Source organism: Lacerta agilis, chromosome 8 (genome assembly GCF_009819535.1).
Source record: "Lacerta agilis isolate rLacAgi1 chromosome 8, rLacAgi1.pri, whole genome shotgun sequence".
In the NCBI taxonomy this organism is placed as follows: domain Eukaryota; kingdom Metazoa; phylum Chordata; class Lepidosauria; order Squamata; family Lacertidae; genus Lacerta; species Lacerta agilis.
The window spans coordinates 52,908,694-52,935,117 of NC_046319.1; the positions used below are offsets into that span (position 1 = coordinate 52,908,694).

At 47.0% G+C, this 26,424-nt stretch overlaps 1 protein-coding gene across 3 annotated transcripts; it reads left to right on the forward strand.

The window, feature by feature from the left end:
• The first annotated feature begins 2,327 nt into the window (after positions 1-2,327).
• RSPO1 (R-spondin 1) lies at positions 2,328-25,470 on the forward strand. Of its 3 annotated transcripts, XM_033157493.1 has the most exons (6): positions 2,328-3,365; positions 16,141-16,565; positions 19,898-20,089; positions 21,618-21,767; positions 22,644-22,835; positions 24,772-25,470. In XM_033157493.1, exons 2-6 carry the CDS (start codon positions 16,454-16,456, stop codon positions 24,918-24,920), a joined length of 795 nt encoding a protein of 264 aa, XP_033013384.1. In that variant the 5' UTR covers positions 2,328-3,365; positions 16,141-16,453; the 3' UTR covers positions 24,921-25,470. The 3 variants fall into 3 exon arrangements, with proteins under 3 accessions (XP_033013384.1, XP_033013386.1, XP_033013385.1); XM_033157495.1 differs by lacking the exon at positions 16,141-16,565 and having other exon boundaries at positions 2,329-3,365; XM_033157494.1 differs by lacking the exon at positions 2,328-3,365 and having other exon boundaries at positions 16,513-16,590.
• The last annotated feature ends 954 nt before the right edge of the window (positions 25,471-26,424 follow it).

The window sequence follows — 26,424 nt, forward strand, 5'->3', positions numbered from 1 at the left end:
TATTTACGTATTAGCTGCTCTTTAACCTACCTTTTGGGGTACCTACCCTCCTTAGGCAGTTTATAACCTCAAACATCATCATGATATGATAAATATTAAAATGACAAGAAAATAACAAAATAAATTTGCTAGTTTAATAGTTTCATAGTACTACTATCTAGTAGATTGGGAGTCAGTGTGGTGTGGTGGTTAGAATGGCAGATTAGGACCTGAGAGACCAGGGTTCAAATCTCTTCTCAGCAGTGAAGCTCAGTGGGCGACCTTGGGCCAGTTACTGCCTCTCCACCTAACCTACCTCACAGGGTTGATGGGATTAAATGAAGGGGTGGGGGGAGAACCATGTATGACATTTGCTAAAACAGAACACCATAAAAATGGTGAACTAATTGCAGCCTGGAATGAAGAACATATTTGCAGTTCTTCTGAAAACCAACCAAGAAAGGGGCCTGTTTCCTTGGGAAGAGTGTCCCAGAGGGGCCACCACAGAAAAGCCTTTGTCACTAACTAAGAAAGGATTAATTTCCCCTCCCCCCATTTTTGTTTTGTGTAAATTCTTGTTGCTTAGGGTGTGAACACAGACACTCACTGGGATGATGGTCACAATGAGCTGCACATGCTGGCTACATGTCAGTGAACCAAGCGCTTGTCTATGCTAAGTTCTGAGGCTTCCTCCCATTGGAGAATGAAGCCCACTGCAATTGCTTGCCTGAGGTGGGCTCCTTCCACCTTGGGCACGTCTTGGGTCCAGGGAGCACTTGCTTTTCTAGAAACAGGAGGTGCTGATGCTGGAAGTGAGAGAGCAGGTGAGAGAAAGAGGACCAGGCCTGCCAAGAAGCAAGGATGGGGCTACTTATGTACCAGGCATCGCAGCCAGCAGGGACCCTAAACTCTGAGATTTCATTTGACAATAAGTATCTATCTAGCTTTCCTGGAAAGAATGTTACCAAGCAAAGCTTCTACCTGTAATTGACTTCTGTGAGATAAGCCAGCCTGGCCCTTCTCAGCCTTGATTGTGGTTTTAGCCAATGAGTGATGTCAAAGCCCTGACAGACAAGTGAGTTGATTGGACACCAGGCAATAGGAATCACAGGGGTCCTACAGAGCTGCTGTTTCCCTTCCCCTTTAGTGCAATTTTCTTTCTTGCTTCTGCCTCATTTACTAGTCCTTCAAATCTCCATCATTTACCCTTCCTTTTTTCCTAGCAACAAAGTTGCATCTTTCCTGTGTTGGATTCAACTGAGAACTGGTATAAGCTATTTTATGCAAACTCTACTACGCAATCAGTATGTGTGGATGTTAAAGAGCCCTTCTCCCCCACCCCCTAAAAACACAAAACGTGAGACCTTTACAACAAGGTTTAGGCATATGCCTGGAACATTTTTGTATATCAAGGTTGGCAAACCCCATTTGTTTGCTGAAAAATATCAGGGCTAACATTCACTTTGTATCCGAAGAAGTGTGCATGCACACAGAAGCTCATACCAAGAACAAACTTAGTTGGTCTCTAAGGTGCTACTGGGAGGAATTTTTTAATTTTTATTTTGTTTTGACCACGGCAGACCAGTATGGCTACCTACCTGTAGCATTCACTTTGCTGACACACTACAAAAGGAGTGGGGATCCTCTGGCTTGTGGGTCTGATTGCACCCAGCACAGGTCTTACTTGGGCCTGGGAGGCCATTTCCCCCAAACCACTCCCATCTGCATGACATCACATGTGACAGCAGGTCTGCAGCAGCAGGTAGAAACACAACAACAAGGGAGGCTTCAGCTAACTGGGGTTGAGGGCTGGGCTATGGATCATCTGTGCTACTGAGTAGCACAGATGACCCCCCTCCCCTTGTGAAGACACAGAGGTGTCCTGGCTCCTCTTGCAGCATTCAGACTCTCAGCCCAACGGTTGCCAAAGGCTTTATTCCAGAATTCACAGCAATGCTCCCAAATCAGACTCCAGGTGCCTCCAGGAAACCCACAAGCAGCCGCATCTAGCAACCACAATTGCACCTGAGCTGTCCCAAACAATTGAAGAGCCTTGTGGCACCTCAAAGGCTATTTTGGTGGCATAAGCTTCCATGGGCTCAAGCCCATTTTGCCAGATGCATCCAATGCCCCCATTCAAACACAGCTTCTCGTTCCTACTGGCCCTAAATATGACCTGAAAGGTTGTGATGGGTGAAGGTTTTCTTAACATTTCATTTCGGTTTCTTCACCATTCATCCATCGGGCTGAAGTTTTAGTGCAATGTAGTGAATCAATATCATTTGTGTACTCAGGGAATCACAGAGGAGTCCCCCCCCCCCAATACTGGGTTCTCTGGTGTGGTGCGTGGAGTGAAACTGGCCTGATAGCTTTTTATTCCATGAAGATGAACCTCACAGCAGTGAATGCACAATAATGCATTATACAGGCACAAATGGACACAAGAGAGGTTTAGCTGAATCAGACTTTGGACTGAGCCTCAGTTGGCTGCACTAGGCTACACTCCCAGGCTTTGCGTCCAACTCCCAGGCCAGCCTCCCGTTAGAAAAACGTTGTCTTCCTTCCAAGTGGCTAACAAGCTGCTTCGAATATGTGACATGTTTATTAACAGATGCAAAAGTGACCATAGATGACTCCTTAGGCTGGTTAGTACTGGAATGTCATCCTCACCCTCATCCTCCATGACTTTTAAATGAAGCCAGACACAGAAGGGCCTCTTTGTCCCATCTTCCACCCACCGTGGCAATTTGCTGAGCTCCTGCTGGCTCTAGACAGAACTTTGCATGCTCCAGTCCAGGTTTTGCAACAGTCGCAATATTTTGGCAGGATATTGTCTTAGGAGGTGGTACGAGTGGGGTGGGATTCCCTCCTGCCGCAGTTTGCACACTCCATGCCTTTGCAAAGCTGGATGCGTTAACGTTTGTAGGCAGGAGGAGAAGAGCAGTGATACAGGGGAAGCCGTCCGGGCGAAGAGGGGCTGGAGTCTGCCGCATCAAAAACAGGAACTTATTAATGTGCAAATTGCTTAGATATGATCACATTCTTCTTTTGCTCAGCATATCGAGAGAGCCGTGTGGGATACAAACGAGCCCAGGCAATCTCCGCAAGCAGGAATTCAGCTCGGTAGAGGAGACAGAATCGCTTCCCTCTGTGAAATTTGGAAAACTATTTGGTGCCTGGCTTTGGAAGAAGAAAGGATTTGGGGTAGTTTTTTTTTTTTTTTTAATCCAAACTGAAGGTACAAAAACTGGCAGAGGGAAAAACTTGTGTGGGGAAACTTTTTTCCCTGGTGGAATGGATGATTGCGATGAGTGCTGAAATTGGAGTCTAACCAGAGTAGCAGAGAGAGTTTCTTCGGGCAGCAGCAAGCAACTGACAGCTCAGAGGTAAGGATTTCGCAACGCACACTTGTTTGGAAGGGGCTGTTGCAAGGGCTGATTTGCTGGGCATGCCAGGTTGCTTGAGAACAGCACACCTAATGTAATGTGGTGGATCGCACTTTTTGGCATTCCTGGGGAACTGCCAGAGAACAGAACCTGAAGGGCTTCCACTCTCAAACCAGGGACAGGGTTTTCCTGGCCTGATTCTGGATCAATGTTAGGAAATGGTTTGGGAATATGGATCAAGGGAACCATCTCAGGACAACTGTGTATACGTCCCCACTCACCATGCCCCCCTCCACCTCTTTCCCCCTTTTCTTCCTAATGTAACACTAATGTCTCAACAAATGAAACTGATCTGTAGAAAATTTAACTTGAAAAAAGAGGCATTGCACATAGTTTTGTAAACCAAGAAATCTTTAATAAAAATATGTTTTAATAATAATAATAATAATAATAATAATAATAATAATAATAATACTAGAATAGGGGCTAGGGCTCCCTGCTGCAATTGGTTTATTTGCTATAGACCTTCCTGACCAGTCCTTTCCTAAGGAGGCATTCAGCCTGGCAATCTTCTACATAATGCCCCATGATGCCTGGTTCTAGGAGGACAACAAGATGGGCAACTGTGGTGGTGATTACACATTGCATTGCAACTGATTAAATCCTCTTTGTTGGTCCCCAAAGCCTGGGCTGACACTCTAGAAAGGTGTTTTAAATTTCTCCAAATTGAAGAGCAGAAACTGAAATCCTAAACATGCTTACATGGGAGTAAACCTTATTGAGCGGGAATTATCTTTGAGCTAACATGCTATATGGTTGTGCTGAAAGGGTTGTCATCAAAGTATGGAGATCAACAGTAGTTTTTTTTAGAGTTTAAGATGGTCTGTTAGAGCCATTGTTTCCTGTGGTGTACACCCACACCCACACACCATTCGCTCCGCTGCAGTGTCTGATTAAGCTGGCCACACTGCATGATCAGCAATTCTAGCAAGGTAGGGCATGTTCCAAATGAGCAACAATAATCCTGCTGTCATCTACCACCTTCAACTATCTTAGTTTGGAGGACCATCGTTTTTGAGAGATTTGCATGGCCATCTAAGATCAGTGACGTACAAGTGTTTCTTTTGTCCCTGGGGTATATATCAAATTTTTTTTTTTTTGATTGCATTTATATCCTACCTTTTTCCTCCAAGGAGCTCAAGGTGGCCTGTATGATTCTACCCCTCCTCATTTAATCCCCACAACAACCCTGTGAGGTAGGCTAGGCTGAGAAAGGCAGTAACTGGCCCAAGGTCACCCTGTGAGCTTCACGGCCAAGAGGTGATTTCAACCCTGTTCTCACCCAGGTCTTAGTCTAACTAATCATTATGCCACACTGGCTCTCTGGTTGAAGAAATTTTGAGATAAGCACATCATTGGCCACAAAGCCTCTCAGATTCTCAAAATAACAATCCTCTGACATGGATCCTTTGGACAGCAGTTTAGGGGGGCCAATTCCTGTGTGGCTCAATGATTTGCTACTCTTCTGCATGATTTCCTGGGCTGTGCAGGAGGCACTCTTTTGGAATCAGAGCTGGAGGAAGAAGGCACCTGGCTCCAAGGACCAGCGCAGCCTATCCCCTGAGGGAGATCCAGCAGATCCCTCTTGTTGGGTGAAGATGATGAGTGTGGGCAGAATCCAACCCTGCAGCAAGTTCCTCCATGCCTGAAAGAACCACACCTTGGAATCTGGGGGCGTCTGGCGAAGTCCCAGCAGGAAGCATGATCCCCCAGGGATTCTCCATCTGCCTGGAATGAGGCAGGGCTGGTACTGCACTTGGGGTTGGGGTTCAGGGCGGGGTCCATAAGAAACAGGGAATGCTGAATGCCAAATAAGAAGAAAAACAAACAGAGAAGAAGGACTGGAGGCTGGTGATGACCGTCTTCTTGCAGGAAAGAAATGCACCCAGGAGTTTTTGTTTTGTTCTGAAAGCAATGCCTCCCTGAGAAATAACGGGAAGCTGTAAAATCTGGGCACAATTACATTATGTTAAAGGAGGCGAGTTTGTCAGCAGCCCGTTTCCTTCCTTTGCTGACCCTTTGGCAGCACCCTTCCTCAGGACTCTTCGCCCAAACAAGATCAAGCACAAGTGAGCCTCAGAAATGGGATGAACGGAAAACCCTCAGCCAGTGAGAACATCCACACCTCCTCACCCCAACCCCAAAAGAGCTATCCTTTTGAAGTCCACACCAGATGATCTCACCATGATGGTTACGCTCTGCCTTGACAGTCAAGGCAGAAATGCTTCTGAATACCAGCTTTTGGAAACTGCAGGAGAGGAGAGGGCTCTTGCACTCGGGTCCTGCTTCCAGGCTTCTCATAGGCGTCTTGTTGGCCACTGTGAGAACCAAATGTTTTACTAGACAGGCCACTGGCCTGATCCAGCAAGCTCTTCTTATGTTCTTAATGTCAAGAGGCATTGTGTGAGTCGCTGGTGATGAGCTTTAGAAAAGCTTCAAGGTGTCATTGTTTATTGCCATTGGCATGAATATCATGGCTCTATTTCCTTTGGCTACTGTATAAAACCTGATCGCTTTGCTAGTGTACTTGTTCCCATGCTGGGCTTCCATGCAATGCATAGGCCAATGGACTGGTGAGGAAGCAGGGAAAGCAAGAATAAGAACATCAGAAGGGCTTGCTGGATCAGGCCAATGGGCTATCCAGTCCAGCACCCTGTTTTCACAGTGGCCATCCAGGGAACAAGACCACTCTCCCCTCCTGTGGCTTCCAGCAACTAGTATTCAGAAACATTTCTGCGTCCAACTGTGGAGGCAGAGCTTAGCCACTCAGGCTAGTAGTTATTGTTGACTTTAACCTCCTCCACCAGTTTTGTCAAAATCTCTTTTAAAGCCATTTAGGTGGTGGCCCCCACTGCCTGCTGCAGGAGTGAGTTCCTCCTGAATCTTCCAGCATTGCTTCGTTGGATGTTCATGAGTTCTAGTGTTATGAGAGAGGGAGAAAGGCTTTCTCCATGCCATGCATAATTTTACAAACTAAAACAGAACCTCTAGTTTGATGGGACCTTTTGCAACGGATGCACTGGCAAGAGAAGGCAATGGAGGCTGCTGAGGCTGCCAAAATGAGGCTTCCTGAGGGCAGCAGGGGGAGGGAGAGGAGGGGGTTGCAGGTTAGCAGAGCCCACCTGAGTGCTGAGCAGCAGGAGCCAGGGTTGGGCAGGAGGACACAGATCTAGAGAAGGCTACTGCTCCTGCAGACTTCAGTGGTCTTCTTCCATGGTTTCCCTGCCCTCCAGTTTATATTTCAGAATTAGAGAAACTCCTATCAAAACCAAATGTTGACCTTCTGGTTAGAAAACACAACAGAGCCCAGCCTGTTTTTATGGCTTGGAGGATTAAGCAAAACAAAGTGCATTTTCAGCATCATGTGGGGATAGAGCAGCGATGCCCCCCCTCCCCCCCCCCTGCCAGCCACACGGATTTTTCTCTGCTTTCAGTGACCTTGTGCACCATGGGAGGCGAGAGATGGCAGTTCTGTCCTGTGCGGCTCTCTCCCTGCTCAGCGTGCCAAGCAGGATGTTGACCCCCAGAGCAGGCAGGAAATGATGATGGGCCAGAGGGGTGGGAAGGGGTCAGTCAGAGGGTCACTGCCAGGGAATGCCTCCATGAAGGTGGGAGAGGGCAAACAGATTTGTGTTTCCATCTTAGATCTTAGAATTGTAGAGTTGGAAGGGAGTACGAGGGACATCTAGTCCAACTCCCTGTAATGTAGGAATTTTGCCCAACGTGGGGCTTGAACCCATGACCCTGAGATTAAGAGTGTCAGACTCTACTGAATGAGCTAACTATCCATATCTTGCAAACTTCTGGGGTGGCAGCAGGGGCAGGCGAGCCAGAGAACCAGCCATTGCTTGAGTCAACCTTCCAGCCACACCTTTTGCCTTGGATTTTTTCTTCCCCCAATCCTGGTATGGTGGTGATGGTAAAGCACTCTGCACAAGCTCAGGTGAATCTTCTGCTTTGTTATTGTTTCACATGTAGCAGGATGTAAAGGGTCTCCAGGGCCACAGTCGAGCATCCTGGGTAGTAGTTATCGCAGGCTATGTGAGATTGCTACAGGGGTTACAAGGGCCAGCTATATTGGCATGCCCTGCCCCCCTCCCACCACAATTGTTGTAGAGTGAGCAATGCCTAAGTGTCAGGATTGCCACCAGCCATCCAACCTGCTTCTGTCTTCCCTCCACTCCTATGCATACTGGCACCTGGAGTGGGAACTGCACTTCAGTAGATGCTGGCAAAGGAGTCCTGCTGGTCTCAAGACCCCTTGCAAACCAGCCAGCCAGCCAGCTAGCCTTTGACTGGTCTGTGTGAACCATACCAACGAAGAGACTCTCTGAGTCGTCCCTCTTCGGAGGAAGAGCACAGCAAAGTAGAGATCACAGGATGTAAACAGGGGATGAATCACCCTGCGAAGCTGGCGTAATCCTTGTTTGGCTTGCAGGAATTTATTAAAATCTCTATTTATGAAGGAGATTTATTTATTGATGCTGAGGACATGGTTGTTTTGGCTGGAGGAGGTTCACGCGTCTGCACCAAATCAACTTTCTAGGCAACGAGGCCTGCAGGAGTTAAGCACCTCAGTTGTGGAGCCAAATGGAAACTTAACAGGTTGGGAGGATTCATCGGCCCACAATTGTAACTGCTAAGGTATCTGACAGGACAGGCCCCCATCACTTTTGATGTACAATGTGACGTTATGCATTGCAGCAGCCCCTGGGTTGCTTTGAAATGGGCTTTGGGGCCAGGGCTCCTAAAACCACTTGTCACTTAAGTAAACTATGAGGTGTCAACCCATAGCAAGAGTGACCCCAGGGAGCATCTTTTATGGATGGGAACAGCGGAAACTCAAGAGGTCTGGAAGCCCAGCCTGACAGGTAGAGGTCGGTATCTGGGCTTGCATGGAGGCAATGGAGCCTCCCTCCCCAACTCTCTCTTAAACTATGGAACTCATTCCCACAGGAGGCAGTGATAGCCACTGACTTGGATGGCTTTGAAAGAGGTTTAAACAAATTCATTGAAGTGAGGACTACTGATGGCTACTACCCATGATGACTGTGCTCTGTCTCCAAAGTGCTTCTCTAATGCTTCTGAATGAATACCAGTTGTTAGAAAACACAGAAGAGAGAGAAAGTACTCTCATGCTCAGATCCAGCTTGCTGGTTTCTGACAGGCATCTGGTTGGCCACTGTAGGAACAGGATGCTGGACTAGATGTCCGCCCCCGCCCCACCCCTCCACCCCGTCTGATCCAGCAGGCTCTTACATTCTTATGCATTCTCTGGCCCTCCCTTGCACTTTTAATTATAGGCAGTGGGAGCCTCTCCTTCCTTGTTCCTCTACTGCTGTTTTCCCTCATCTGCAGGCCCATTGAGCCAGGCCAGCTGTTATTGGGAGAACTTGTTGCCAGGACTATAGTAGGCTAAGATCTGTGTGCTGCTGCTGTGCCATGTGTGTCCTGGGCTGTCAGGTGGGCTTTGGATTCCCTATCACAAAGTGGAAAGTGGTGCAACTTTCTCCAGGTTCAAAGGCAGTATGAACATAAGAAGAGTCCTGATTAATCAGAACAAAGGTGCACCTAGACCATCTATTTCCTTATACCAGAACAGATAATCAAAGTCAGTCTGTGAGCACTTAGAAAAAGATGCTGTGATTACTAAAAGTCAGCATAGGTTTATCAAAAACAAGTCATGCCAGATGAACCTCATTTCTTCTTTTTTTATAGTTATAAGTTTTGTGGATCAGGGGAATGCTGTAGACATAGTGTATCTTGATTTCAATAAGGCTTTTGACAAAATCCCCCATGATATTCTTGTAGAGAGGCTGGTAAAATATGGGCTGGGCAAGGTAACTTTTAGGTGGATTTGTATCTGGTTGACTGACTGAACCCCAAAAGGGCTCATTAATGGTTCCTCATCATCTTGTAAAAAAGTGACAAATGGGGTCCTGCAGCATTGTGTCCTGGGCCTGTTGTTGTTCGATGCCTTGGATGAAGGAATTGAGGGGATGCTCATCAAATTGGCAGATGACACCAAACTGTGAGGGATAGCTGCTAATGATGCAGGAGAAAGAACTGGGGTTCAAGATGACCTTAACAGATTGGAGAACTGGGCCAAAGCTAACAAAATTAATTTCAATAGAGGCAAAGGTCAGGTTCTGCACTTAGACAGGAATAAAAAAGCTTCACAAACATAAGATGGAGGAAACCTGGCTTGTCAGTAGATCATATGAAAAGGATCTAGAGGTCTTAGTAGACCACAAGTTTAACTGCAATCAACAGTGTGACACGGCAGTGAAAGAGGCTAATGCTATTCTAGGCTGTATCAACAGAAGTATAGTGTCAAGATCAAGGCAGGAGTACCTGGAGGCTTTTCTCCTGCTGGGTGAGCTCTGCTCCTACCTCCAGTCCCCATTTTGACAGGCAGTTTTTGCACCCAACATCTCTTTTTTTCAAGCACCTTAAAACATTTTTTCTGTTCAAAGATCTGATCTGCACCCCCCCTGCCCTGCCCAATACAAAAACAGTTTTATACTTTGGGCTTCATGGAGATGGGGGAGTTGGCTTTGTGATGTGATGCAAGAGCACAATCTGCTGGAAAAACAACAACAGAACAGTAGCCTCTACCTTGAATTCGAGCAAAGCTGAAGATTCAGGACTGGAAGGACTTCTACATGCAGCACAGTGTTAAAATATGGGGTTTGCTCCTACATGATGCAGTGATGGTGACCAGGGAGTTACACAAATTCACAGAGGGTAAGGCTATCAGTAGCTACTAGTCACTGCAACAGATGTATGGTTCTAAATATAGAACTAAAAGTAAAAATGACAATTGCTGCTGTGGGGCGGTGGTGGAGTGGCCACCTACCCTGCTTGGTGGCTTCCCAGAGGCACCCTGTTCCCTGTTGACAGGATCGTGAAGCAGGAAGGCCTTGCCATTGCTCCCTCATCTCTTTCTTCAGCTGCAGCCAAAGGAAACACCCACCTGCTGGCAGGGATGAGCCCCTTTCGTCTGCTCTTGGTTTTTGGCTGCTGCATTGCATCCTGATGGATGGCAGCACAACTCCCCCGAGGCAGAGGTAGGCGGTCCTGAACGTGTGCCAGGCAAGCCCTCCAAACTTGCAGAATTAATGGAAAGCAAGATCTCTGGAAGGTGAAGGAAAACCAGGGTGCTCAAGCTGCAACATGGAGAAGAAAGGTGGCAGCCTGCTGGCATACACTGCCATGTTACTCATCAGCAAAACCTGACAGAGAATGGGCGGGGCAGAGGGGGGTAGTTTTATAGACCGTGAAACAAATAAAGACCCGTGTAACGGTGTGATATATCCTCTGCAAAGGGTGCTAAATTGAGGTCGGGGCTGACTCTAGAAGGGTGGCAACGCTGGTGCCGCAAGACCAGGAAATGTCCCACAACTCACCTCAACAGCTGCACCATCCTCTGCAAGTGGCAGCCAAGAAGGTTGGCTGCAGCATGAGCACAGTGAAGGCAATAGGAGATCCCTGGGACACACACAGAATACTGAAGAGACACTGGTTTACTAGATACTGTAGATAGATAGATAGATAGATAGATAGATAGATAGATAGATAGATAGATGATAGATGATAGAGATAGATAGATAGATAGATAGATAGATAGATAGATAGATGATAGATGATAGATGATAGATGATAGATGATAGATAGATAGATGATAGATAGATGATAGATAGAAGATAGATAGATAGATATATAGATAGATAGATAGACAGACAGACAGACAGAAAAAGGTATAATGTCATCATGCTGGTGTGGCCACCAATAGGAGCCAGAGGTGGTGTAGCAGTTAGTGTGTTGGACTAGGACCTGGGAGGCCAGGGTTCAAATCACCATTGAGCCATGGAGCTCACTGGGTGATCTTGGGCCAGTCACTGTCTCTTAGCCTAACCTACCTCACAGGTTTGTTGTGAGGATAAAATAGGGAGAACTATGTTTGCCACCTTGGGCTCCTTTGAGGAAAGGTGGGATATAAACACAAGAAATAAATGCAATGCAGTAAATAATAAACTGCAGCATGAGAATGGTGAGCCCATTTAATGTGCCTGCATCCAGGTTTGGTGGAGAGTGAAGAGGGTGTTCACTCAATGATATAGTGAGCTTCTGGCTGACACACCTGCCCTTGCTATGCTAAAGGAACCTGCAGTGAGGTTTAATGGAGGGGGGGCTTCACTCAGATAGCTACCTGCTCTGTGAAATGCCCCTCCCCTGGCTCACTTAAAAAGCTCATACCAAGAACAAACTTAGTTGCTCTTTAAGGTGCTATTGGAAGGATTTTTTTATTTTTTATTTTGTTTTAAAAAGGAGTGACTGGGGAGAGCTGGGAGGGAAAGGGTCTAAGGAGTGGGGGGGTGTGTGTGTAAAGGGTGAGGTGTTCGGTCCGATGTAGGGGAAAGGGAGTTGCCAAAGGAGTAGGTGAGGTTGGTGAATGGAGCAAGTAGGGGCAGAGCCTCTAGTATTTGCTATATAGAATCATAGAAATGTAGAGTTGGGTGGGTACCCCAAGGGTCATCTAGTCCACCCCCTTCTACCCAAGAATCACAGACAAATGACTACCAACCTGATTAACAACTTCAAAGGAAGAAGAGTCTTCCACCTTCCAATGTGGTGTGTACCACGATTGCATTATATATTACACACACACATCTAAGACCGGTTTCATAAAAGTTTATTGTTTTAAGTTCAACTAACCCCCCCCCCAATAATCCACTATGCAAATCCCAAAATTGCACTTTGCAGAAGACATAAAAAAGACTGGCCATAATTTGAGGTCTTAGTAATTGAAATAGTTTTCCCCTGATGCTGAAAGGATATTATTGAAGTTGCGTGGAAACACCCCTGTGGAGCCTAGCCCAGGAAGAGAAAAAGTCACATCCCTTATATTGCACACAGAAACAAACTGGAAGCCAGAAAAGATGTTTCAGCACTGGCAGAATCTGGCCAGCTGGCCAGCATCTGTTAATAACCTAGACCAGTTGCAGTTTCCAACCCTTTCCTACAAATACTGCATAATCTAATCTGGGTTTAGTAAAGTGTGGATAACTGTCATGATCCTGCTTTTTTTTCCATGGGTCAAATGAAATCAGTAAGAAGCACTTTAAGCCACAGTTGTCACTTGAGCCTCTACAGATTGAGGCAGCAATGCTTCCAAAGACTAGTTGCTGGAAACCACAGGAGGGGACAGGGCTCTTGTCCTCGAACCCTGTTTGCAGGTTTCCCACAAGCGTATGGTTGGCCACTATGAGAACAGAAGGCAGCACTAAATGGGCCATTGGCCTCATCCAGCAGCCTCTTCTCATGTTCTTATGGACAAAGACTGACCAGGCTTTGATAGGTGAGCCAGCAAGGTCAACAGGAAATTCTCCAAGGGCTTTCAGAACACCATCAACCTCTGCAGGTTACTCTGTGAGTCCAAATTCCTTGAGGTAGTGATGAAGGCCATGTTGACACTTCCACCCAACATGGACCACCAGCTTCTCCCCCCCCCCAAGCCACACCGTCAGACTGTATGGGTCACCTGTTGCCACATGTGTCATTCTGTGCGAGCCCCCAGGTTATCAAGGCAGCCATTATATCCTGAATTGCCCCAACAAGAGGATCTCAGGCAATGCTAAAGAATGAAAGAAATGGAGACCCATGACACCAGGTCTAAAATAATCTCTAACTGTGAAGATAGGAAGGGACATGGACAGAACTAATTTGTGTTGTGATGTCAAATGCCCGGTGCAAACATTCAATATTGTTTTATACTCACTTTCAATTTTGTATTCTGTATGCTTTTATAATAGTCACTTTGAGATAATTTTTGTAATAAGTGATGGAACACTACTCCTGCTACTAATAAATGAGTTGTACCTAGAATCATAGAACCGTAGAGTTGGAAGGGATCCCAAGGGTCATCTAGTCCAACCCCCTGCGATGCAGGAATCACAGCTTTCCCTTTCGCTTCCGTGGCCTAAATTCCTGTTCTTGATCACATGGTCTGTACATCCTGAATGCTCTGCTCACACGTTAGACGACACCCACACTATACACACAGAGCACACTTATGCCACACTTTGGCATTCCCAGTGTAGACAAAGCAGCATTTTTCGTACACACAATTAACAATATTGCCTTGTAGGGTGAGGGACGGGCAAAACTTTCGATTTCTGTTTCTCTCAGTTTCTACTCCCCCCCCATCCCAAGTTCTCAAAATTTCCACATGATTTTGCAATTTCTTAAACAAAGACATCTTTGTGAAAATCCACATGCATTTTAGTGCAAATTTCTCCTGATATGACAGTTTTGTTTGCAACTTTGCAAGTCATTTCCATAAGTATATGCATTTTTGTGAACACTTTACACCAGCATATACATTTTTGTGAACACTTTACACCAGCATATACATTTTTGAACATCTTAGTTGGCTGGAGGATGGCATTGCAAAATTTGGAGAAGGGCAAAATTGGCTGTGTTTCGGACAAACTGAATCAGATTTCTCCTCCATCCCTAGCTGGGGTGTCCAGATTCAAGACAGCCAATGGAGGTGAATGCCAGAAGATTTCAGAACAGACAAAAGAAAGTACTTCTTCACATGGTGCACAGTTAAACTATGGAATTTATCCCACTGGATATAGTGATGGCCACACAGATTCCTGGAGGATAAGGCTGTTGATGCCTATATTCTGTCTCTGCTGTTAGAGGAAGTATTCTCTGACTTCCAGTTGCTGAGCAGCAGAAATTGGGATTCCCACAGGCTTCTGGTTGGCTACTGTGTGAACAGAATGCTGGGCTAGATGGGCCCCCTTTGGCTGGATCCAGGAGGGCTCTTTGGACCTCATGCTGTGTTCCTGCGACAGAGACTCCCTGCACATTCAACAGTGGTTTGGGGTTTAACAGAGGATCCTTTCAGCAGAATGGATTTCTCAAAGGCTGTTTCTCATTCTCAACTACTTGGCAAACAGTTCTGGGTGCTCCTAGTCCCCCTCTCCCCCACCCTCACTAAAGATGAAACCATGCTTGGTCAGAGAAGCTTAAAAGGTTTGATAGTGCGATTCTGAGTGCATCAAACAGACTTCCAAGCCAAGAGGCAGGCAGGATTTACACAAGCAGCTAATTGTTTATTTGAAATCTACGTGCACGCGTGCAGGCATACACACACGAACGACGCAGACAAGCTTAATGATACAGTGTCCCTCGTAAGTGCAAACACATGCTTGACACCAAGATAATCTGGCAGCCTTGGCAACGACCTGAAGAGTGACAGCAGAAGCGTGGAGAGAAGGTTCGGCTCCATCTGTTTGGCTCAAGGGCTTGAACTGCAGTTGCTCCATCTCCCAGCCAAGGCCAACAATGACCTGGCTCCTTAGGCCCGCAATTAGCTATGCCACTACCAAACTCGACTCGGAGCGTAAGAACGTAAGAACATCAGAAGAGTCTGCTAGGTCAGGACAATAGCTCATCTAGTCCAGCAGCCTTTTCTCACAGGGGCCGACCAGATGCCTGTGGCAAACCCCAAAGCAAGATTCAAACGCAAGAGCCCTTTCCCCTCCTGTGAAATACTTGTCCTGTTCTCTAAGAATTTGTCCAGTCCAAGTTGGAGGCAGTCACTACCTCCTGTGGAAGCGAGTTCCATGGTTTAATTCTGTGCTGTGTGAAGAAGTATTTCCTCGGTTGTGTCCTCAGTCTTCCAACATTCAGCTTCACTGAATGTCCATGAGTTCTAGACAGGGAGAAAACCTTTTCTCTATTCACTTTCTCCATTTATTAACTTCTATCATGTTACCTCTTCCTTGCCTCTTGTCTAAACTAAAAAGTCCTAAATGCTGCAACCATTCCTCATAGGGGAGTTGCTCCATCCCATTGGTTCCCCTTTTCTGAACCTTTCCCAGCTGTGCAATATCCCTTTTGAGACGAGGCATCCATAACTGTACACAGTATTCCAAATACGGCCACACCCTAGAATTGTGTAATGGCATTATGATACTTGCAGTTTTATTTTCAATTCCATTCCTAATGATCCCTAGCGTGGAATTTGCCCTTTCCGTGGCATGTGTGGTGCTGTTCAAGCCTGTGGTCTGTGTAATGCTGAGAAGAGTCGTTCAGCTCCTTTCTCCTCCTCTTCGCTGGAGTCCTGCCACAGTGGTCTTACAAGCAGGAGAGGCGCCCACAGATGTGTTCTGAATTATGGGCCTTTCCAGCTTTAGCAGAGTGGGAGGTTCCACAGAATGATAAAGGAAGTGGTCCAACCTATATATAAATACTACATCCCCTTTGTCTTTGTTACTTGACCTCTGATCCGTGTTTTCTCTGTTGCAAGCAGAACCTGACTGTCACAACCTTAAGTGGTAGCAGATTTGGAAAATGTCACAGTCTTGACTGTTTTCAGAAAGGCAAAATGTCAAAAGATGCCTGCCAGGAGCCTTCTAGGTATCTAGAGCAGTTGAGAAGGAAGGCTGTGAAATGAAGGCTTGGAGAGCCAGTGGGGAGTAGTGGTTAGAGTGCCGGACTAGCACTTGGGAGACCAGGGTTCTGGTTCCCACTCAGCCATGAAGCTCACTGGGTGTGACCTAACCTCCTTCACAGGGTTGTTGTGGGGAGGAGGGGGAGAACCATGTTTGCCACCTTGAGCTCCTTGGATGAAAGGGAGGGTTGCAAATGCAATAAACTAGCTACCTAACCGGCTTCCTTTCTCCCTTCCTTCCAGTGCCTTGGTGCAAGCAGACGACTCAAGTCGCTCCAAGCTCATCCTCACTTTCTGTGCCCAATGGGACTGCTGCCACCTGCCTCTCAGGCTCCTTATGGGGTTGGAAACAGAATCATGTTATCTGCAACCTAATGCTTTCGGGGTCAAGACCTTGGTTCGTGAAGATGGTCTTTTACTGGGCGTTGCGTACAGACTTGTGGTTCTGATCAAGTCCCAAACACGTTAGAAAAATCTTCACACACTGCGACCCAGTTGTGGGCCTGAGTCCTCCAGTCACTCTGCCTTTGAGGGTCTGAGCTGCTGGGAAGTTACTATGCAGCTTGGACTGTGCACAGTGGTGGTTTTTCTGAGCTTGGCGGATCTTGCAGACAGCAGCAGCAGCAGCAACAACAGCAAAGCACTGAAGGGCAAGAGGCAAAGACGAAGTATGTATGAAAGCCCTTTGAAATGGCAAGTTGCAGACCTGCGTCATTGACCTATTCTTCTTTCATTGCATTTTCAGGCAACGTAGGGCTTGGGGCTGACAGGAATTCTCTAGGAGGGTGATCTGGCCTTGATTTGATGAAGATGGCTCTGCTCTGCCTCCACAGTTGGAGGCAGCAATGCTTTTAAATGCCAGTTGCTGGGAACCACAGGAGAGGAGAGGGCTCTTGTGCTTAAATCCTGCTTGCAGGCTGGCCACTGTGAGAAGAGGATGCTAAACTAAATGGGCCATTGGCCTGATCCATCAGGCTCTTCTTAGCTTCTTTATAAAAAATAGCAGCCCCTCCTCCACCTGCCAGACTCAAGCCAAGCTCCCCTCTCCTAGATGCCAGTATTGCCATATTTTTGGCATTCACCTCTTTTTGGGTGGGAGGGTGGCCTTAATATTGATGTGAGAAATGCCATGTTTCCTAGATTCAAGAAATAGCATGCTGTGTGGTTGAAAGGTGTCTTAGTTGGAGAGTGGTTCTTATGGAACAAAGGAAACTGAGCTTCTAGACACCTTCCTGTCCATTTGCGTAGAGTGTGGGGTGTCATAGAATCCTAGGATTGTAAAGTTGGAAGGGACCCCAAGGCTCATCTAGTCCAGCATCTGTAGCATCCCCATAAGCTTTCATTGCCTTTCATTCTGGACTCCATATTTCCACATTCTGGTTATCTGGAAAACCCTTATTCTCCTCCCTGAGTGACAGCCCTCAGAGTTCCCAAGGAAGAGGGATTGACTGTTAAATCATTCTGTGAGAGGAACATGGGTATCACAACAACTCTCAGCACCCTTAACTATAGTTCCCAGTATTCCTTAGGGAAGCTGTGGCTGTGTAAAGTAGCACCATAGTGTTTTAAATATATGTGGCTATAAAGAATACCTCACCTTTATGCTGTCAGAAGTGTCATTTCAATAACTATATTGCAATATACCTTCTGCCAGAATAGATATGGGAGATGTGTGTTTACAGCATATATATTTGTGGATCAAACTACATGTGACATTAACTGCATGGTTTGCCCTGAAGGGGGTGGTTTTCTTTTGTCAAGGGGCTAGCTTGGAGAAGGGATGTACATCAGTCAGGACTGGCAGGCAGCGGGGGGTGGGGGGCTTAATTTCTTGGGGTCTGCTGCATTTCAGATCCACACTGGGTGCCATTTACAAAGAGTAGGGGAGCAAATGGGAGCCCACCTGCCCTGCCCCCGTAAACAGTAGAGAGGTTACTGTGCAAAAACAACAGCAGTCATCTCTGTGGACCCTGGAGGATGTGAGAGGGAAACAGAGGTGCAATTCCTGCATTGCAGGAGCTTGGACTAGATGACCCCCAGGGCACTTGCCAACTCTACAATTTGAAGCAGTCATGAAGCTGTGCCTGAGACACAAGTGTGATAAGCGGGACTTAAATTCAATCTTCCAATATATTAAGATGGGGGAAAAAACTGATGTCCCAGTGGTCCATGGCGGTTGGAGTGGACTCACTTTGGAGAAGGAATCGGCTCCCATTTTCTCAAGACAGGCTCTGCTTCTAATAGCTTTCCCCTGCAAATCCAGTTGGGGCTGAGTTGACAGATTGGTCCTGCTGCTGCTCTCTCAATCTCGCAGCCTCAATCTGCTCTCCCAATCTGCAGCCTTTGCCTATCTCCCCACCACTGAGAAGCTGGGCCTTTGACTCTCAGGAATGTCAGAGCACTTGCTTTGGAGGAAGAATAAATAATGTGTTTAAAATAAAGTCAAAAAAGATGTAGACTTGCTATAAACAAAAGCCAATGCTTGCATAATTAACCAGTATAAATATAAATAACCTGTGACGATTTGTTTAAAAACCTGGCTGAGTTGTCCATGATAATTGATACCAGAAAGCAGCACAGACATAAAAGGGGATGTTTTTGTTGGCCTGAGCCAAGGAGGGCCCAGGAGGAGTGAGTCTCTGTCCTCTCTGGATCTGGACTTCTGCTTCCATCCAAGCGAGTTCAGAGAGGGAAGCCTCCCTGGAGGAGAGCAGAGCAGAGACAAGGCTGTGGGAGCATCGACTTTTCCTTGTAGGTTCTGCTGGGGCAAACCTTTACCCTTCCCAAAACCTTGTGTGAATTTAAGTGAGGGAAGGAAGCAATTCCAAAGGGATCTTGGGAGCTGAGTCTGTTTAGCCTGGAGAAGGGAAGGCTGAGAGCGAATAGGATAGCCATCTTCAAAGATCTGGTGGGCTGTCACATGGAAGATGGAGCAAGCTTGATTTCTGCTGCTCCAGAGGGAAGGATCTGAACCAATGGATTCAAATGACAAGGAGATTCTGCCTAAACATTAGGAAGAACTTTCTTATGGTAAGAGCGGTGGAACGGACCACCTCAGAGGTGGTGGACTCTTCTGCCTTGGAGGTTTTTAAGCAGAGGTTGGATGGTCATCTGTCAGGGATTTTTTTGTGTGTGTGTGTCTGTGATTCCTGCATTGCAGAGGGTTGGGCTAGATGACACTTGGGATACCTTCCAGCTCTCCAATTCTATTATTCTATGATTCGACAAAGCTTCTTCTGGGTCAGGCCATAGTCTGCCTGGCATGTGCAATTTAAATCTTGAATGGTCCAGACCCACAGCCATACATGGACAGATGTGTCATTTCCCTTCTGCTCTGCCTGGGAGATGTGCCTCTGCGCCCAACCACAAACTGCTTTAATGGGAAGGTACAAGAAGCTGGTCCTCCATCTCTAGCTGTTGTTGACAATGGTGGAAATAGCGACTTCAGAAGCCATTCCCAAGAAACTTAAGCAAACCAGTCCCAGGGCCCTGTGGTGACGCCCCATATCCCTGAGATGCCAGGGGGTTCTGACAGCAAGAAATCATAGAACTGTAGACTTGGAAGAGACCCCAAGGGTCATCTAGTGCAACCCCCTGCAATGCAGAAATCACAGCTCAAGAATCCCTGACAGATGGCCACCCAACCTCTGTTTAAAGACCTCCAAGGAAGGAGAGCTCACCACCTTCTGAGGATGTCTGTTCCACTGTTGAACAGCTCTTACCCTCAGAAAGTTCTTCCTAAGGTTTAGGCAGAATCTGTTATTGTTGTTTTAGTTGCTTTATTGCTTCAACTGCCCATTGTGCATTCTGTGAACATCTCCAGCTTCTCAAGGGCCAACTAGCAGTGATGGGCAACCACATGCCAAAGGGTGTTTGGGAGATGCTTTGGGTCTCTGCTGCCAACTCCTGGGACCTCCTGCTTGCACTGAGCTATGTCCCTTCATAGAAGCAGGCAGGTGATCTTGCTCTACGGTGCTCACTTCTCTCTCCCTCCTTCCAGTCAGCACTGAGATGACTCAAGGCTGTGCGAAGGGATGTGACCTGTGCTCTGAGTTCAACGGGTGCCTCAAATGCTCCCCCAAACTCTTCATCCTTCTGGAGAGGAACGACATTCGCCAAATTGGTATCTGCCTGCCCTCTTGCCCACCGGGCTACTTTGATGTGCGGAACCCAGACATGAACAAGTGCATGAGTGAGTCTTTGGGATGGGGGTTGGGGGGGGATAGGGTGGGGAGAGGGAGCAGCCCAGCATTATTTTCTTGTGAAATTCAGCCATGTTTGAATGTCATTTCCCACCATATAATGGTGTCTTGGTAATATTCTGTGCGATTTCTGATTTTTGAACAACTGATAACTAATCTGAGGTGTGAGCCAGCCATCTAAACTCCTATAAGGAAGGTTCTTAACTTAGGAAATGCATTTTCACCTAAGGCAAATGTTTTTGGCACTCCATTGGAATGAAAAATATCATGGGTTTCCAAGAGCTCATTTCAGTGCATACATCAGCTGAATGGATGAAGAAAGTCCTCTGCCCCCATAGCCAGTGTGGTGCAGTGGTTGGCGTGTTGGACTAGGACCCGGGAGACCAGGGTTTGAATCCCCATTCAGCCATGAAGCTCACTGGGTGACCTTAAACCAGTCATTGCCTCTCAGCCTAACCTACTTCACTGGGTTGAGAGGGAGAACTATGTAGGTCACCTTGAGCTCCATGGAGCAAAGGACGGGGTATAAATGCAATCAATCAATGAAGTGTAGATGGGATCCCAGAGCACTCCTTGGTTCCTCAAGAACAGCTCTGTAAGCTACAAGCTTGGTTGCATTCCTGTGGAACGGGACAGTGTGGCAGAAGGAAGCATGCCTCCTTTAGTGCCAGGGCTGGCTGAGTGTGCACAGAAAGATCCCTTAGAAAGTATGGACAAAGAGGAGAAAGCATGCAGAACATCACACCTGCAGGGAGGTGAAGTCAGGGCTGGCCCAATACCTTTGGCTGCCTGGTGTGGGAGAACAAATGGGACCCCACTCACCAAGTCAAAAGGCACAGCGACCAAAGCTGGTCAGGTTACCTTGGCACCTGAGGCAGGTAACCCCACAAGCAAGACCACTCCCTGGGAGTGAAAATATAGCAGCAACACCACTTTGCTGCCCTTTCATGCCACTGTATGCCTGTAGGAAACATGCATGCAGGATTTGAGCAGAGCAACTCTCCCCTCCTGTGGTTTCAAAAGCATTGCTGCCTCCGACTGTGCCATTGATAACCCTTTCCTCAATCATTTGCCTAATCCTCTTTTAAAGCCATCTAGCTTGAAGGTCATCACAGCGTCCTGTGGGAGCAAGTTACGTAGTTGAACTATGTGCTATGTGGAGGACTTCCTTTTAGCCGTCCCGAATTTTAGACAGACAGATGGGGACTGACCAGGGCCATATGGACACTTCTCTTTCCCCTTAGCAAGCCCCTGATTGATGAGGTCCCAACACATTCGCAGGGTACAAATGGTTTCCTGTTTGTTGCTTTCTTTTAGTGGCAGGTGCCAATTCCATCTTACTTCAGTGCCAGCTCTGTTGCCATCCCCACCCCACCGACCACGTGGGACCCTCTTGGCCACCTAATTTGGGATCCACTCGCAGGAGGGCTGTTGGGTGGGTGGTGGGTGGGAGGGAGAGTTCCATTTGAGGTAGTAATTCTAGCTGGTCATTTTGTCTTTCTCTCCCACGGGACACAGAATGCAAAATCGACAACTGTGAGGACTGTTTCAGCCGAAACTTTTGCACAAAGTGCAAGGAAGGCCTGTACTTGCACAAAGGAAGATGTTACGCCACCTGCCCTGAGGGTTACTCTGCTGCCAACGGCACCATGGAATGCAGCAGTCCTGGTGAGCATGACAGTCAAGAGGGGTGCTGGTGCTGGAGGAGGTCTCCCTGCTTGCCCTGCCCAGGGCAGCCAGTAGCTCAGGCCCAGGGGGCCCTGGAGGTGCCAGAGCGGGGGGGGGGGGGCGGTAGACTTTGGTCAGAGGCCACCATCTTTCCCAGGATTATTCAGCCTTTGCTGTATTCACTGAAGCACCTTGATGTAGATTTTGGTTTCCACAGAAACAGGGGCAAAAAAATATCCCCCCAAGGTTTAGATATTCTTAACAAGAGAGGATCTTCAATTTGTAGGATTCTGAAGTTTCTTACTCAGAAATACTGAACCTTCTCCTCATGCAATTTTTTTTTACAACTACCGTTATCTGTCTAAACATCAATTTGCCCAAGCTGAGGAGGGCTATCCTCCTAGCTGTTTGGAAATCTGAAAACTCTTAAGGTTTAACTTCATTGAAGAACGGGGAGTGTAGTGGAAATCCTTTAATGTTCCAAAATGTGGCAAGGGTGTGTAACAAAGCTGAAAAGCCTGACATCATTACAGTGGTACCTTGGGTTACAGACGCTTCAGGTTACAGATGCTTCAGGTTACAGACTCTGCTAACCCAGAAATAGTACCTCGGGTTAAGAACTTTGCTTCAGGATGAGAACAGAAATCACGTGGCGGTGGCAGTGGGAAGCCCCATTAGCTAAAGTGGTGCTTCAGGTTAAGAACAGTTTCAGGTTAAGAACGAATTAAGTTCTTAACCTGAGGTACCACTGTACCTGTGATTTCTTGCATTGCAGGGGGTTGGACTAAATGACCTGTTGGGTCCCTTCCAACCCCACAATTCTATGACTCTGTGACAAACAGACCTCTCTCTCTCCCCACCTCTGCTTTTTTATAGCACAATGTGAAATGAGCGAGTGGGGTCCATGGGGCCCTTGCTCCAAGAAAAAGAAGCTCTGCGGCTTCCGGAGAGGCAACGAGGAGCGCTCTCGGAAGGTCCTTCAGGCGCCCTCCTTGGGGGACGTGTTCGTGTGCCCAGCCACCACCGAGCTCCGGAGATGCACAGTGCAGAAGAACCAGTGCCCAGAAGGTGAATGGATTATGAGTTCCACTTAGCCCCTTTGCTTGGTTGGCATAAGCACTGGGCAAAGAATGAGAGAGAGAGAGAGAGAGTTGCTTTATGTCCCGAAATGCAAGCGTTCTCTTCATCAGGCTAGCTGGTAAATCCAATGGAGGCTGTGCTGGACTTTCATTGCTGCATTTTGGACCGGCTGAATTTTCCAGGCCCTTTTCAGAGTCAGCTTAGTGTTGTGCCCGGCAGCTCTCCAATTCCGATGCAGTTCAGGTTTGCATAAGCAACACACGGCTAGGGATGTATCTCGAAGGGGCAGGTGGTGCTCAAGCTGAAAACCGGCCAGCTAAGTCAAAGGGAGCAGCTGCGCTCTTGTTGCCTCATTTTTCAACATTGTTGTCTTGGGTGTGCAGGTAGGAAGAATGTGGGCTGTGGCCCTTTAGCCCCGTTTTCAAAATGTATCAGGCTATCTGTTGATTTGTGGTGCCGTTTGCCTCGGATAAGATTACATTTCCTGTGAAAAGAAGGGCCTGCATTGTGTGCAACTCCATCCCATGAGGCACATCTTGCTTCACACCTAAAATAAAAAAAAAAACTGTGACGTGGACCAAGGCATATTATTATTGTTATTATTATTATTATTAAAATTTACATACTGCCCTAAACCCGCAGGTTTCAGGGTGGTTCACAAGATAAAATTACAATATAGAAACACAAAATGCATAATCAAAACAGAAACAGCCAATCAACCCCCTCAAGACACATAAAAAGTCAAAAACCATTTTAATTAAAATAAAATTGAAAGCAGTTTAAAAGAATGTAAACAGTACTCTCTGCTGGGCAGCAGCAGTCCTTTTGTAGTCTATCAGGCCAAACCCTTAGCCTGGTGGAGAGAGGCAGAAGCAGGACCCTCAGGCTCTCAGCATGTTCAGCAGAACCTTCTCAGTGCCATCCCCCATTCCCTTCCTGTCTGTCCTCCAGGCTGACTTTCCTTCACAGACAAATTCTGAGTGTCAGCAACATCACTTCTTCAACTCACCCAAGGCCATTGCAAGAGCCTGTACTCCCTACGTCTCTCTCAAAGGCTAGGTAAAAAGCCATCCCCTGCCTTTGCATCCAGGGGAAGGGCCATAGCTCAGTAGCAGAGCATCTGGTTTGGATGCAGAAGGTCCCAGTTTCATTCCCCAACAGCATCTCCAGGTACAGAGAACTCAGCCTGAAATTCTGGAGAAGCCAATGCCACTCAGTGTAGACCAGTGTTTTTCAACCACTGTTCCGCGGCACACTAGTGTGCCGCGAGATGTTGCCTGGTGTGCCGTGGGAAAAATTGAAAAATTACTTTATATATAGTCAATATAGGCACAGAGTTAAATTTTTTAACATTTTCTAATGGTGGTGTGCCTTGTGATTTTTTTCATGAAACAAGTGTGCCTTTGCCCAAAAAAGGTTGAAAAACACTGGTGTAGACAATACAGTAGTGAGATGGACAAATGGTCTGACTTGGTATAAGGCAGCTTCCTGTGTTAACTGATCAGGGGAGGGGGGAATGAGCTTTTGTTGCCCCTTAGAGACAACATTATAGCCTGGAGAAGGAGGGCAATCTCTCTCTGTTGAGAAGGCCCAGGGGTAGGAAACCTGCTCTGTGTGCAGATGGCCCCAGGTCTAACCTGCAGCATTTCTACATAGGGCTGTGAAAAGCTTCTGCCTGAGATCCTGGAGAATCATTGCTGTGACTCAAGAGTAGATGAGATTGAGCTAGGTGGAGCCATGGCCAGTCTCCATATAAGACAGCTTCCTATGCACAGGTAGCACGTAGTGTTGACTGTTTATGTGCCATTTCAGAGTGTCTAATGTCCTCTTGCTGAACAGCAGGTGCGGGTTAGGGGACAACCTCCTCTCAACTAGCAGGCAATCTGTTCCTCCATCTCACTCTTGGCCTTTTGCTTGTTTGCAGGACGGAAAAAGAAAAAGGAAGAGCAAGGAAAGCGAGACAACGCGAATGAGGACAGAAGCCGGAAAGATGTCAAGGACGGCCGGTCTGGTGTCAGGAGAAGGAAAGGCCAGCCCAGGGGAACAGTTGTGCCTGTGACCTCTGCTCTGTAGCTGTCCCTCCACAGCTGTGCGATGACAAACCTCCATTGCTGCTATGTATATGAAAGCTTTATTGAACCAGAACACTGCACCACGATGACGTAAGACATGGCTGGACAGACGGAAGGATCCTTCTATGGGCAAAACGTACAAAAATGCAGACCCACCTATATCTGGCGTAGTGTATCAGAAACATGGAGATTCCTCGTGGTTCCTTAGCAAGGGGACTGTCTCAACAAGGTGCTCTTGACCAGAGTGCCCAGGACTTGATGTTGGGAAGGTGAGAGGGAAAAAGGCACGTGCTTTAAGTAGGGCTGCTGAGCAAACATCTCCAGCTGAAGTCACTATGGACAGACGGCATCAGAGGAGACAGTTCCCAATGCCAAGGACAAGACTGGAATGAGTTTGCTCAAAATCTGGAAATGCACAAAGGCTGCTTTCAAGTACTCTCCATTGTGTTTCAACCTGTATCACTGAGAATATGTGTTTCATATCTGTGATGAACGTCCAGGGCTCTTTGCCCTGATACTGCTTCAAAATTTCAGATTAAAAAACCCCAAAATAGTCTCATTCTTACATCTGCAGATCATCTTCAAAGTAGTAACTCCGAAAAGAGTATTCTCATCCTTCAGGGTACATAAAACGTCTATTTAAACATTCTTTCTATTGTGCATTCATGATGTTTGGTGCTTATGATGCTACCAAGACATTTTTATGTGATTGTGCTATGTGATTGTGCTTTCAATGCTGTTTGCACCCATGAAGCATCACCCAGACTGGAGGCCCCCAATCCTGAGGCGTCCTCTGTCACACTACTGTCAGAAAGTTCTTCTTAGGTGCAATCTGCTTTCCTGTAATTTGAGAGCTTATCCTTTAGCCCTGCTCTTTTCAGGCACAAGTCCGTGCTTAAAAGCTCTGTGTCCGAGCCTTGTTTGTTTTTTTTGTTTTGCCCCACAGCTACCCCCATGAAAACTCACTCTTTAGCACTCAATCAGAGAAAATATTAATTTGGGTTTTTAGAGTTCGATTCTATCAGTTCTGTTTCCAGTTTTGATTTTTTTAGTGGATTGCTGCTTGTGCCAAATTAGCTGTAAAGAGCGGGTTTTCGCAGAAAAAGCTCTGGAAATGAAGCTTTAATGTGCAGACTGTGCCTGGAAATAGTGGAGAAAAGTTAAGTGTGGATAAGCCCTGAATCCAATGGTTCGGGTCCTACCCTCTGGAGCAGCATAACACAATGAAGAACTTACTGAAAGTAACAGCTGTTTGACAAGGGAACAGACTTCCTTAGAAGGTGGCTGAAAAATCAGAGATTTTTCAACAGGGGTTGGATGGCCATCTGTCAGGGAATCTTTGGCTGTGATACCTGCATTCCAGGGGGTTGGTCGAGATGACCCTTGGGGTCCCTTCAAACACTACAATTCCATGATTTTATGATTCTGCACTGGACATGGCTGTTGGGCAATGAGCCCTGGAGGGACGAGCGTCAGGTCAGCAGCATGGGAACACAAGGCTTCTC